General features: G+C 43.2%; 1 protein-coding gene across 1 annotated transcript in view; it reads right to left on the minus strand.

The window, feature by feature from the left end:
- Positions 1-13432, minus strand: part of AGK (acylglycerol kinase) — a 36442-nt gene extending 23010 nt beyond the window's left edge. Inside the window, exons 1-3 of the mRNA XM_063154110.1 lie at positions 13280-13432; positions 4835-4874; positions 699-778 (exon numbers count right to left, since the gene is read on the minus strand). Coding sequence (XP_063010180.1) covers positions 699-778; positions 4835-4874; positions 13280-13380 — 221 coding nt within the window. The 5' untranslated portion in view covers positions 13381-13432. The remainder of the gene's footprint in view (positions 1-698; positions 779-4834; positions 4875-13279) is intronic.
- Between the last annotated feature and the right edge of the window lie 327 nt (positions 13433-13759).

The following is a 13759-nucleotide window of genomic DNA, read 5'->3' on the forward strand; positions in this document are numbered from 1 at the left end:
GAGACTTGGTTAATACTACGCATTTTCCAGACTCAAAAGCATGTGTCTGAGCACTTCCACATCAGCTATAATATTCCCCTTATATTGGTAGTAACAACTCTCTGCCCCTCCACAAAATGCAACTATTCCAAAGTTTATTTGATCAGCAGAAACAGACACCCATCAGACCCAAGATGATGTTTTTTCTGCTAATGAGCACATAAAAATAGCAGCCCAGCTCTTCCAGGAGTCCTGCTCCAAGCTCATATTTAGCCTCTCAGTTTGTGGGCACATCCCTTTCAAGGGCAGGTTCCCACAGAAGTAAGATCACGTCTTGCCAGCTTCAAGACTTGAAGCAATCAAGGTCATCTCTTACTTCTATAGTTTTTGAGGATGGAAATATATCAAATGCAAAAGTTTGGAAGGAATACAAAAGAATTCTACATACGAGGGAATGACAAAGGCCGAAACACAGAATCAAAGAAAAAAATTAAATATATATATGTTTAGAAATCATTCTTCCATCTCAAGCAATTAATTCTATTTCTCATCCCAGTATATCTGGTGAAATAAAGTTTGGCATAGTTACATAGCACCAGCTTGGCATCAGAGGGAGGCAAAAATGAGCTCAAAAATCTGGCTGGCTTTTATAGTGGATAGCAGAGTAAAAATGCAGAGAGAGTGCTACAAATGAGAGTGCTGGGAAGGGGGAATTTTACCCTTTGCAAGCTGCTGGGTTGAGCAAGACTGTTGCTTTCTTCAATGGCATAGTGGCAGGCATCAGCTGGTTGCCAAAAGCCTAAGGAAGAGAAAAAGAGCAGGGCTCAGTTTATCTTTTAAGCACACTGCTAAAACAGTTCAAAATAATGCATCTCTACGTCAATGGGCTTTCAAGCCTCATGACATTCAAATGACTTCCACCTTCAGCCATTGTACAGGTCTCTTATTCAAAGACCCACACTCTCAGCAGCAGCTCACATCACTGTCATAAGTACTCTTTAGCTCATTTTTACATTTCCACCACCATTTCGTTTTTGTCAACCTCTGGTTTTCTGCAATGGGCAGAAATCCAGGGAGCTCTCCTTGACTCCAAGGTTACTGGATTTTCTCTCCTTATGTAATTCTCATACACCTCCCTGCCACCTTCTTTCTGCATTCTTTCCAACTTCTGAACTTTAAATCCTCTATCTCTTCTACTCATTTCAGTATTTTCTATGCTTCAGTTTTTGAAGACAGGAAAGATAATTACAAGAGAATCTGCCTTGACCTATAAGCAAGTCCACTGTTTCTTCAACTTTTTTTAAGCTAATCTCTCTCTATAAAAATCATTAAATCCCTCCTCAACTTTTAATCCAATTCTGAAGAGGTGTTTCAATTTTAAATTCTCTGAGAGTTTCTCCACAAAGCCTCTTGCACTTTGGACCTATTTCCAAAGCTGTTCAGCACAGGCAAGGAAATGCAAAACTTCCACACATTCTATCCTGCTCTATAAACTTCCAGGTCACTTAAAGGCATCCTCACACCAAATCCAACTAGACTTGAACACAAGGAATACAAGGTATCCAGCAATACCATCCAGAAGCCCCACAAAGAGTAGGAACCAAAGACTACCATGCTGAACATGGCCCAGAGAACTGTTCCTGGCTTTTTTCCCCTTTCCCTAGGAAGTTAACCCCTAGCAGGAATTTTTATATTGAAGGAGGTGATACTGTACACAAAACCCAGTACATTTTAGTGGCTGTTAGCTATTTAAACTCATTATTAATTCCACTTGCAAACTTTGCTCAGGAAACTGTTGGCACCTTACTACAGGGGTTCCATACCATTGTCTCCTCACAGCAAAAGTTCCATACCTTCTTGGTGTTTCTCGTGGGCAGCTCCTCAGAGCTCTGACTCTTCCTTCTCCCCCCGCCACCCCACTCTTTTATAGCATCTTCTTCTCATTGCTTACAGCTGTGGCCTGGTAAAGTCAGGCCTGCTCCTAATCTTTGATAATTGGCCCAGCTGCAACTCCTTAGGGGTAAGATTACTTTCTACACTATCTTTATTTTCTTACATTCTATCCCCCTCCAGGAAACCTCAATTTAAAGAAGGGTACAGCTGGCTGTGCCGCTTAAACATCCAAATGTCTTCTTCAGGAGAGAAAAAGCATAAGAGAAGTTGCTGAGAGTAAAGAAATCTTCAAAGAAAGTGAAACAAATCAATAGCTCTTAAGCTTTACTCAAAGATCAGCTGGAAAACAGACCAACTTATATTGCAGTTTTTGGGTGGGAATTGGGGAATAAGGGCCCTCTAGCGTGCTACAGCTGTTAGAAACAACTAATTATTTGCTTAGGGGGCACAAAATAATGTATTTGCATGCTCCAAACAATCTAGCAAGGCTCTAAACAACCCAACAAGGCTCATAAAGATTTTATTAGTAATGACATAATTGCTTCGTTATGTAATATACTCAGACATTTATGCTACATACAGGGGCATTTCTAAAGCAAATGCTGATTTGTAAGACAGGAAATAAAAAAATAATAATGCAATATTCTAGAAGTCTTTCAGAGCAGAACATAAGTAAAGACAACTTATAGTCATACTATAAAAATGGTTATTAAATATATATATATATGAAGGTATAATTTAGGTAAGTCAGTGCCTTTTTCATTTTCTGGTCACAAGCACCCTTCCAGGTATTACATTTCTGGACTTTTAAAATGTCAACCACTATTCTACAACTTGGAAAATTCCTTTATACAAAGCTTTTATAGTGCTTTATGAACACCAGCAAAGGAACTACATTGTTTTACAGGAAACTATCCTTGAGTGAATTGTTTGCCAGCTAAACAGCACCTCTTTACACACGCCCAGAGTTCAGCAACAAGGTCAACCAGCAAGACTGATCTGCCAAGGAAGACCAAGTCAGCTAACACTGACTTATCCCAGAGACAGAGGTGTAAAATGTTAAAAATATCATAAATGGGTTCTTCATCACAGAATCTTTCCATAATCATTTGCTACACCAAGGCTGCATCATAAACTGGTATTTAAATTCAGACACACATGGCAGAACCTTTGCATGAAATACTGCTGTCATGGATTCTCTCTCAGGAAGGCAGCTACCTCATCAATTTCATAACATAACAGGCTTAAAAACCTAAAAATCCAGTGAAAAAATAGTAAGAACTTCACACACACTTCATTCAAACTAAACCTTTTCTTTGGTGAGTTTGTCTCTATTTTTTTCCCAATACTTATAATATAGCACTATAAAAGCAAGTAGCATTTTACAAACAAGTTTAGATTGTTGTTATTCTGAAGAATACCAGACACTTAATGCCTTAATGCAGTACTGCTGTGTGTTTTCAAGCACTATTTGGCAATGACACGTCAGTGAGAATGGAAATTGCAGCAAGAATTGATTACTAGGCTTTCTGGTTCATTCCTTTCTAATGCAGGAGTCTTCTGCAGGACATTTTCTCAGGCTTTAACCACTAAAATTGCAGGAAGCTCTACTGACAGTGCTTTTGTATTTTCATTTCTAAGAATAAGCCATAATGGAATAGAAGCTGTCACTTAATAACTGGATTTAAGAAATGGGAAATTCAGGATTTCCACAACTGAACTATCTGCTGGTACCTGTCTTCTTAGCACTTACACCTTTTTGACAATACACACAAACCACTTAATCAACTCCTTTGAGAAAAATTGGTTTAATTTGGTCAGCATGCTTCCAATACTGAGGTACTAATGGTCATTTTTTGTCATATAAAAAAACTTCTATCACTTTGTTATTATGTAGTAAAAATGAATAGTGAAAACATAAAGACTCTGAAATTACAAGTATGGTTTATGAAAGCAGTATTTTCAGGGAAAGATTTTCCTTGTTTTTTCATGAGCAGTGAGTTTCCTTATATAAATTCTGGCATGAAGATCCATTGCACAAGACAAGTTGCTGTGAAAATCTTTCAACAGCAGACAGGCTAAAACTGGGATAATTCAGGTGCACAACACTTCTTTACTGAGAAAAATAATTTTCACCATTCTACTCAGGCCCCAGTACACAGCAATGATGGGAGCAGTGTTACACTTCCCAAAATGTCAAAGACCTGTCATGAAGAGGCAGGTTTAGAATAAACTTTATTTGCGGGAGGTAAAAACTCTTTAAATCCTTCAGAAATGATGTCATCCATGGGCAGCAGCACTTACACCTCCAAGAGACTGCTTATTAAGGACAAGATTTCTTTGTGGGAATATTGCAGTATGGGAGTTTGTGGACTGCAGTTTGCCCATGCAGGCCACAAGCTAAGAAATACAACAGTCAGTATCCTGAGAGAGTAACTCTCCCCCCCAAAGAGTGGCTGTCTTGTGCTTTCTTGTCACTGATCAGCAACCAGGCTGTCCCCATGCAGCTCCCAGGAGATGGGTCCCAAAGGAGCTGGGTCAGTCAGACATCACAGCTGGCACCCCTGATAAAGTCACCCAGGGTCAAACAGACCAGGGCACTGACACAAAGTGGTTTGTGCTGCTTCTGCCCAGCATCCACCCCTCCTGGTGGATCATCAACAAATCATCTCCCTGCCAGAGGTTTACAGGCACAGAGGTTTACAGCACATGCAGCAATGGAGGTCTGAGTAGCTCCAGCAGCAATTAAGATCACCCCAAGGATAATGCTGCCCTCCCCTGCAGCAGCAGCCAGGACACACAAGGGGCAGCACCCCTGGGCATCCAGGGAAAGAACACAGATGATGGCAGCATCAGAAGGCTTGTCACGTAGGAAAGGCCCACTGGGAACATCTCAGGAGCCCTGCACAACCAAGATAAGAGGCAGATTTGAATCTAATTTTATTACTTTAAACAGTATTACCTGGGCTTCTTGGCATGCAGCTCTTCGTAGCAGGTTATCACTATCAGGTAAGACAGAAAAGAGAGGGGACATTATGTTGTGTAAGTTTAGAACAATTTGCTCATTTTTAAAATGTAGGTACATACCCTTTTTACACACAGTTTGACAACATTGGAACAGAACAAACCCCAAAACATTTTAAGGATAAAACATCCCCATTGATGCACATATGCATTTTTTTTCTGCATGTGCACACAAGCATTATTTCTACAAAAACAAAGGCAGAAAACAAAGACCAGGATGCCAAGTGTGCTGAGATTACATAGGCTCTGGCACACTGTGTAACTGTGATTTATTTATTAAATTGCTACATAACTGTACTCCAGAGCTCAGGTGTGGGTTTTTCCAGCGTTCTTGCTGCCTGGTGTTTACACTAAAGGTACTTACCATTCTGGCAGTGTAGAAGGGTTCTAGAGAGGACTTAGGTCTTTGTGCATTACAACTGTGAACTGCCCTTTCCATCAGTTTGCAAGCCAAAAACACATTAATGCAGCACCTCCCACTCACCCACTCACTCACATGCTCATGGGCCTGAGCATGGCCCAAAGCAGTAACTCAGAGAGGTGAAAAACATTCATTGCATTAAGAGAAGGGTAAAAACAAAAGAGAGATGCTCAGTGTTAGATATGTCACAGATGGTCTGTTCAGAAATATGTTCCTGACTTATCACTGGCAAGGGTGAGGAATGAAAGTCTATTCCTTCCCCAGCCCCAAAAATGCCCTATTTCCCCTTGCAGACAAAATGCCAAGTACTGTTCTGCTGTGCCCAGTCCTGCCTGTCCTCCAGATACCAACACTCTCCATCCTCCACTTGTCCTTGCCTAGTACCTGGCCAGACCATCTATTTTTGTCTCAAAATATCACATACAAAAAACCCCACTTACAGTCAGCATACCTAAACAAACAGTGTACCAACCAAAAGGATTAAAGGCCAACCAGACAAAAGCAGGTGGCTGGGAGAACAGCACACTTCTGCCCCAAAGTGTGGCTCACCAGGCCAAGCCCTGCCATGGAAATGGCAGAGGAGAAGGCAAGGCAAGGCCAAACCCAAGTGCCATCTGTTGGATTCCACTGGTTTACAGTATTTATCTGTCACTGGAACTATACAAGCTGCTCTTTTTGGCATCACCAAGAGATGCTGCAGTGCCATGAAATGACAAGTAGGGTGACATCAGGTGAGATATAAAATTGGGTTCTGTAAAAATAACTATGCCATAAAAGCCACAGATTTATTCCTGGTAATAATGAAAAGACAAAGGAAGAGTTCAAGCATGGAAAAAGAAAATATGTGAATAATACCTCATCAGGATAACAAGTAACTGGAATGTCTGCAAAAGAATTCCTCAGAGGCATGCTGTCATATTTGCTCCTTAAAACCAAAGGAGTAGATAATTTGTATTAAGCACCTGCAATATCACTTAGAGGAGCAACAGCCTTGGGTTTGATTGCAGTAATATGATGGAAATGCACCAGTTAAAATAATAACTCTGCAAATTCCAGGCTGTGGCCAGCAGTGTCACAGCTAATTCCAGACAATCAACACAGCCTGGCAGGCTGAGTCCACACTGTGTCACTGAGGGCACAAGCCCTCACACAGGGACATTGTCACCTCCCTCTGTGACTACGTGTGGCCAAAGCAAATAGAAAATAATTGCGATTTCAATACAAAAAATTGAAATATTATGGGATATCAAGGAGCCCCCATTATCAAATGATGGCTGCACAGTTGATGTCTTTGAGAATTACTGTCCTAACCTTCTGAACAATTCCCAGCCAAGCCCACGTTATCTGTTTAATTCACGTTGATGCTATTTTGTTCACAAGTCAAGCTCTGTCACACTGTCAGCCAGGCTGTTTTCCTGTGCCCCCAGCTTTATGCTGCAGTGTTAATTGTCTTGAAAATGAAGTCCAGAAACACTTCCCAAATACAAGCTGAAAATACTGTGTTCTCTTTCTCAACCTCAAAGATGCTCAAAACAACTGTCAAGGATTCACCTCAGTGAGTTTTACCCATAGAAATTAAGCCTGACAGTTTAGATGTCAACATTTATGCTGATTTTCTCCTGCACTGAAGCACTTAAAGAGACAGAAGAAGCCTACTTTGACACTTACCATTTTGGTGTCAAAGGAAAAGTTTAGATTCTGAGACTAGAGGAATCGTTTACCACCCAGCAATTTCCAGGTGATTTGTCTCAATTCTCCAGCAGCACAGCACCCAGAATCCCACACCATCCCACCCATGCTCATAGTGTTGAATCCCATAATTCAACTGGGATATTTCAAAGTCCTCTGAGTTTGTCAAGGATGTCCCAGTTTGGTTTAAAGATGCCAGGTAATAGGAATTTTTTCATTTCCTTAAAATATTATGTCAAGACTTAGCTAGATTCAAACTCCAGAAAAAACAGTACAGATGCACTCAGAGGGATGCGTATTTAAGAACATCAGCCCTCCTCCTTCATCACAGCTGCTGCATTTACTCACCTCACATGGCTCACATAAAGTACCCCAATTGGCCCTGCAAGTCCTCTGCAGGTCATAACAATTACTAGAGCCAGAAAAAATGTGAAAATCAGCTAAAAGGAAACTTCTTAAAACCCTCTGCCTTAGTATGTATTCATTCTCAAAATATGACTGCTCACCAGCTCCCAGAAAAGGTGAGACTTTAATAACAAACATAAAATTTTGTTGATTTTTTTGTACTTCATTGTCTACTATCAGGGAGTAACAAAGCTTTTTCAAGAATCCTCAAACATGAGCAGGTGGAGGCAGAGGGAAATTGCTCCACTGCCTTAAAGAATACAAAGAGATTTCTTCTGACTTGCACCATATCCACAGCAAACTAAAAATCAATTTTTACTTCACGTTTCCCCCAAGGCCTTATCTACAGCATTTGGCCTTAAAGCCAAACAGACAAAGCAGTGTTGCATCTGCTGGCAAACTCAGGGCTGTCTTCCTGCTGTGAGAATTAAGCATCACACAGCTTACAGCTGGGCCAACTTGCTTAAGCAGTAAAAAATTGGGAAACGGAGAGGAACAAACAGTGGTGGCAGGGTATGGAAGAAAGAGACTGTCCCAGGCTGAACCCAGAGCCAGAACCTTCCCAGCACAGCCTCAAGGCCAGAGCCACAGCAGCACAGACTGTGCAGACCAGAGCACCACACCAAAGGATGGCACCAACACAGAAGGGACACAGAGTGACTGTGCAGAGCACACAAAGCTCTGAGAACACAACATCTGTAACACCAGCTCTGATTTCCCTGCAACATCCCTAGGGCAGGACAGCTGCCCACTGCTCCTGTGCTGAACATTTTCAGCTGGAATAGGGCATTGAAACTCTTACACATGAGCACAAGATGCACACAATCACAATTTAGTGTGGATGCTGCTCAAGATGAGGCTGAGTTCTGTGCCCAAGAGCCAGCAGAAGCCAGGGTGGAAGGACAGCTCCCATGATGAAAGCCACTCAGGGCAGCAATGGATGCAACAAGGAGAGGACAACAAAGTTGAATTGAAGCTGTGTGAGGCTCTCAGCTGCAGCAAGGGTCTGTCTTAGATCCAACCAAAGCAACTCTCCTAAAAGTGATCACACTAAAAATGTAAAAAGAAGCTCAGGATCTCATTCCAAAATGGGTTATCAGCATTAAATCTAAGACTATTAAATATCCTCAAATATGAACAAGTCTAAAATCTTCAAAGTTTAGTGTCTGCACCAAACAGTTTTGTGAGGAGAAACTTGACCAAAGCAGTGCACACGGGATCAGTCCTCAGGAGCTATATCAGAACTCCTGAAAAAGCTTTTATCTTAGCAGAGAGCTTTTTTGGCTGCTTCTAATACAGCAAGAGCACAGAATCCTCTTTACTGGGTATTAGAGTTTACTTCCATCTTGGCCTTGGAAGGGCATGAAAGACAAATCTTAGGTTTCATCAGCTTTACCTAAGACTCAGAATTTATACTCTGTTTTTTTGACAAAGTTTGGATGAAATAAAGTCAGCTACTCAGGAAGTATATGCAGAAAGGTGGCAAAGTGAGTTATCAGCTGGCAAACACACAGAGACTAACATTCAAATTGTAGATAACAGCACCACTCAGGATTACTGGCAGGCAGTCAAAGGCTGAGGTGCTTTGCCAGCATTTTCTACTGAGAATGTCAATACTTTAATACATACAGAGTAAAACTAAGTATATGATGAGTCCACTGCCTCAGCAGAATATCCAGGGTCTCCATCCTGCCATGGTGATGATCACTTCTGCAGTGACATCACTGTAACAGTCTGGTCAAACCTGACAATCAGTTCAGCTGATGTCCATCATGCAGAGATTTCATTTCTGCTGATTTGGCAGAGCTGGTAACTCTCTGCACCCCCTGGGGATACAAAGAACAGCTGCAGCTCAGTTCAGGAAAGGTGACCCAGGACATAAAGCTGAGAAGGGATTCCAAACTTAGTGAAAACTTTAAAACAATAAAATATTAAAGATTTAGAACAATCAAATGGTACAATCTTTATTTGTAATCACCGTCACCTGTCTATGTTAAGCAGAAGTATGTTACTGTTTACGAGCAGACATCTGATAATCTGTGCACCCTGCAAGCTTTGATCTAGGATAGTAAATTAAGTGTCCCTTGTACCTGTATCATATGCTACAGATTAAAATGAACTTAATATAAAAATTTATGCAATCCAGACAACCTCACATGTAGCAACACTGAGTTATCCTCCTACTTGTCAGATAGCACAAGAGCGTTTGCTATCCCAAATGCAAGACAATGGATCTTTAAAGCATATTCTTTTATGAGAACAAAGGAATTTTAAGATGCATTAGGGTTTTCCAAGAATGGCAATGGGGTTCTAGTTAACAGTAGTTCAACCAGACATAACTCCTATCATTTGACACATGAAAAACTTTTGCCACCTCCTGACTGACACCTCTGTGAAGAGGTACCCTCTGCACTGTCACAGGCTCAGAAGGGCCGAATAACTCATGGCAGAGGGGGGAAAAGCACAAGGTTTCCTACTTTAATTCTTCCTGCTCATCCAAAACTCCTTACTTTAAATCAGTCAGTATTTGAACCAGCATCCCTCAAAGTGAAAGGCTAACACACTGATCCAGAAACTAAACACTGCAGGAAGAAAGTGCCAGGACTAAGGAGCTCCTCAGCCTTTACAGTTATTGCCATCCACAACCTTCAGACCAGCTCAGTGATGATCCATCACATTCCAGTGCCTCCCTTCCCTTCACACCCCAGGGAGCACAGGGCACCCACACCAGGCTCCACAGCACAGACTTCAGGGTGTGCAAGGGGGGCTCCCACATCCATTTCTAGGCAGGGAAGAGACACTGGGAACAAGGCTGGAAAAAGTAACACTGTTCTTGTCCATACAGCATCCTCCAAAGTCTTAAGGAAGGATTTCAGAGCTCTTCTGTCCCTGTGAGCTGGGAGAGACTGACTGGAGAAGAGCTGCCATTTATCTGCAGGACAGATTGATATTTACAATAGCTCCACTTACTGCAGGCATCATGGCTGCTGCACCCAAAAGGAGGAGGAACCTTGAGAAGTCAAAACACCAAATCACCTTCTCCTTGCAAGAGAAATATTTTGGAAAACCCACAAGGACAGAAAGAGGGATGCAGGATGGCAAACAAAAAATTTCTTTGGCTGTAAATAAATGACCAACATCAGCTATTTCCAGAAGTCAGAGGCCAATCTGAGCCAATGCTGTGCTAAAGCAAGACCCTTCATCAGGAACTTGTGATGCCAGAAACCAAAGCACAAGACCTCCCTACACTTTAAATGTGTTCTCAAAGGGCAAATATGAGTCTAGTCAGGAATGGCTCATGCACAGCACCTGAGGCTCTGATGTAGATAACAAGAAGCCTCAGGGCCAGCCCAGCCCCTACAGATCCCTCATTAACCTCTCCCTCTCCCAGTGCTGTCTGTGGCCATCTGTGCATGGGACAAAAGGCACCTCCCCGCTCCCCAGCACAACTGGGACACAGAAACTGGGAACAGGGAGTGTACCAAAACACACCAAAGCCATCCCCACAAGCTGCAGAGAGGCATCCTGCATACTCCCTGTAAGGTCCTCACCTCAGAGAGCATCACAAAGGGCTCTTGAGATCACCTATGAACTCTTCTTTACACTCTTGCCATCAGGCTCTTGTCATTCCTTGTTTTTCTCTAACCTGGATTAAACAACTCTCTGCAGGGAATGACCCAGAAACTGCTGAACAGTTGTCAGTGTTCCCAAACAGTTTAAAACTGTGAAAGCAGTAGCTATGGCCTGCATCAAAGTCTCACTGAGCTGTCTGTCATCACAGGATTTCCTACCTTGCATTTCCAGTGCCTCCTAAGGAAATGCTGTATTTTCCTTAACAGACAACAGGGAGATTGGAGAATGGGATATGTAAAATTTTCCTGTTAAAGCACCATGCCTACACTTGGGGCAAACAACCCCCACACGCTGAAATTTAGATACCAAAGATTCCCTTTTGGGTTGTTTGCCTTTCATATTTTCCTCCTTATTCCCCAACATGTCACCTGTGGCACACTCCACATTCTCTGTGACCCAAACACAATTTCACCACTACCACACAAGAAATCAGTGTACATCTGAAACCACAGCACACAGGCACAGGAACTCCCAGACACAACAGATACAAGGGGGACACGGAGCCTCAGTGCTTCAGGTAAGAAGCAGGCAATTAAAGCAGATGTACCAGGCAAAACAAAGGCTGATTTAATGCTAAAGTCCCTAAGTAAAAGGATGTGAAGAGAGTATAAAAACAACATAAACAGATTTATTTTCCTAACTTTTCCACGGAGGCTTTGGCAGCATTGCAATGCAAGCAGAAAAGAGCACTGTTAAAAACCTGAGTAAACAATTAAAAATCATTAAGACAGTGACAATAAGCAGCAAAACCAAAAGTAACAGCTTTTAAAAATAATTTGGCTACACCTCCTTTTCAATCAAAAGCATTACCCATAATCTTGTAGGACAAGGATTAAAGGATAAATATCAGGTGTGAAAAATGCATGTATTTTATGATTGGCTTTTTTGCAAATATTAAAATGAATATTATATGTGTTGTGTTAGAAAGTAACACTGTATTAATTCTCTTAAGTAGTGTGTTAAATATAGTTTTGGATTATTAAAAAAGTTAAAGTAGAAACTATGCTATGTAGGATACTTTTTTTAAAGAAAGGACTTGCAGCAAGGTAGCAGCCACAGGACACCCGAATCTTTCGGAGAAAAAGAATTTATTGCTCTCTTATCAGAAGAAATGAACTTCTTCCTGCCTCAAAGGTGCTGTTAGGATTCAGAGGAAGAAGTTGACGATGACCAGACAGAATCCTGTGTTTGAATGGAATTTATGCATCATGTATGAGATGTATGAATATGCCACAGGCTGTTGTTTTTAAGGGTTAATCCTCTGTTAACGTGTGTCCTTTTTCGGGCTTGTGCTGCCCAGAAAAAGTTACCCGGACGTCCCTAACTCTTTGTTTTTATTGTCTCATATTGTCCTAATTCAATTTGTCCAAATTATTATTACTCTAATTGTATTACTATTTTTATAACCATTTTATTACTATTGAACTTTTACAATTTTAAAAACAAGTGATTGGCGTTTTTCACATCAGGGACATTTACTCCCCAGGTAAGCAGTGGCAATGGCCCCACCAGGTATAACTTATGGGGAGAAGCAGCTGCCAGGCTTCTCCCAAGCCGGGTGGGCGACAGCAGCAAGGACCGCACCGGGGGTGGGGACAGCACAAGGCTGCCGGTGCCAGGGCTCAGGAAGAACTCTTTTTGTATCCTGTAGGGGCTCTTTTTGTACCCTGTAGGCAGGGACTGCAGCAAACAGGAGCAGGGAGAGCCCAGAGGCACAGGACAGCACGCTGGGATGGGCCACGCTCAGCACACCCTGCAGGCCTGGCTCCAGTCATCCCTACAGCACAGGCTCAAAGCCAGCTGAAGGCACACGTGTGGCTCACGACAATCTTTTTTAGGTTAGAAGACAGAAAACCTTCTCCTCTCCAAGAGACCCCAACACCGCTCACACCAACCAGACATCCCCACATTCCCTCAGTTTAAAGCTCCCGCCTGAACCCGCCCCAGTCCTGCAACGCGGCCGGCGTGGGCAGGCAGGAAAGGCACCGAGCCCTGCCAGGGAGATCCATCTCCTCCTGCTCATCTATCCAGGAGGGAGATCCATCCCCTCCTGTTCGTCCATGCAGGACGGAGATCCATGCCCTCCTGCTCCTCCATCCATCCAGAGGGAGATCCATCCCCTCCGCCTGCCGGGGCCCTCCGAGAGCCGACCCCCATTTTAGCCGCTCCCCCTCCCTCCATCTCTCCCTTCCTCCCTCCATCTCTCCCTGCCGCCTCCAGCCCAGCCGGCATTACCAGTGTTTCCCATAGAGCCAGTGTCCGCCCCAGCCCAGCAGGCAGGCTCCGAACGTGGATTTCTTCCAGTGGTTCCTGAGGGCCGCCAGCACTTTCGCCATGGTGCCCCGCCGCGCCGGGGGCCGCTGCCGTGCCCGGCCCGGCTCGGCTGGAAACGGCTCCCGCGGCCCCGGCGTTCCGCGCACGCAGCGGCCGCGCGTCACCGAAACAAACAAACAAACGAAAAAACGAATTTAAAAAAACCCGCGAATCCCAAGGAAAAGAGTTTTTACTCTTCCCAGAGTCCTGGCGCTCGCTGCCACGCTCCAGCCCCCCAGAGGACCTGTTGCCATAGGTTCTTGGCTGCTGGTGCTGTCGCTGCCGGGAGCGCGGGCAGATGGAGATGGAGCGTGGCGGGGGACAGAAGTGAACAGGTCTTTTTCCCACATTGTTACAAATAAGAAGCTTGACCAATATTCAAACAGCAGTCAATTTATTAAT

Source organism: Melospiza melodia, chromosome 4, assembly GCF_035770615.1.
Source record: "Melospiza melodia melodia isolate bMelMel2 chromosome 4, bMelMel2.pri, whole genome shotgun sequence".
Taxonomy (NCBI): domain Eukaryota; kingdom Metazoa; phylum Chordata; class Aves; order Passeriformes; family Passerellidae; genus Melospiza; species Melospiza melodia.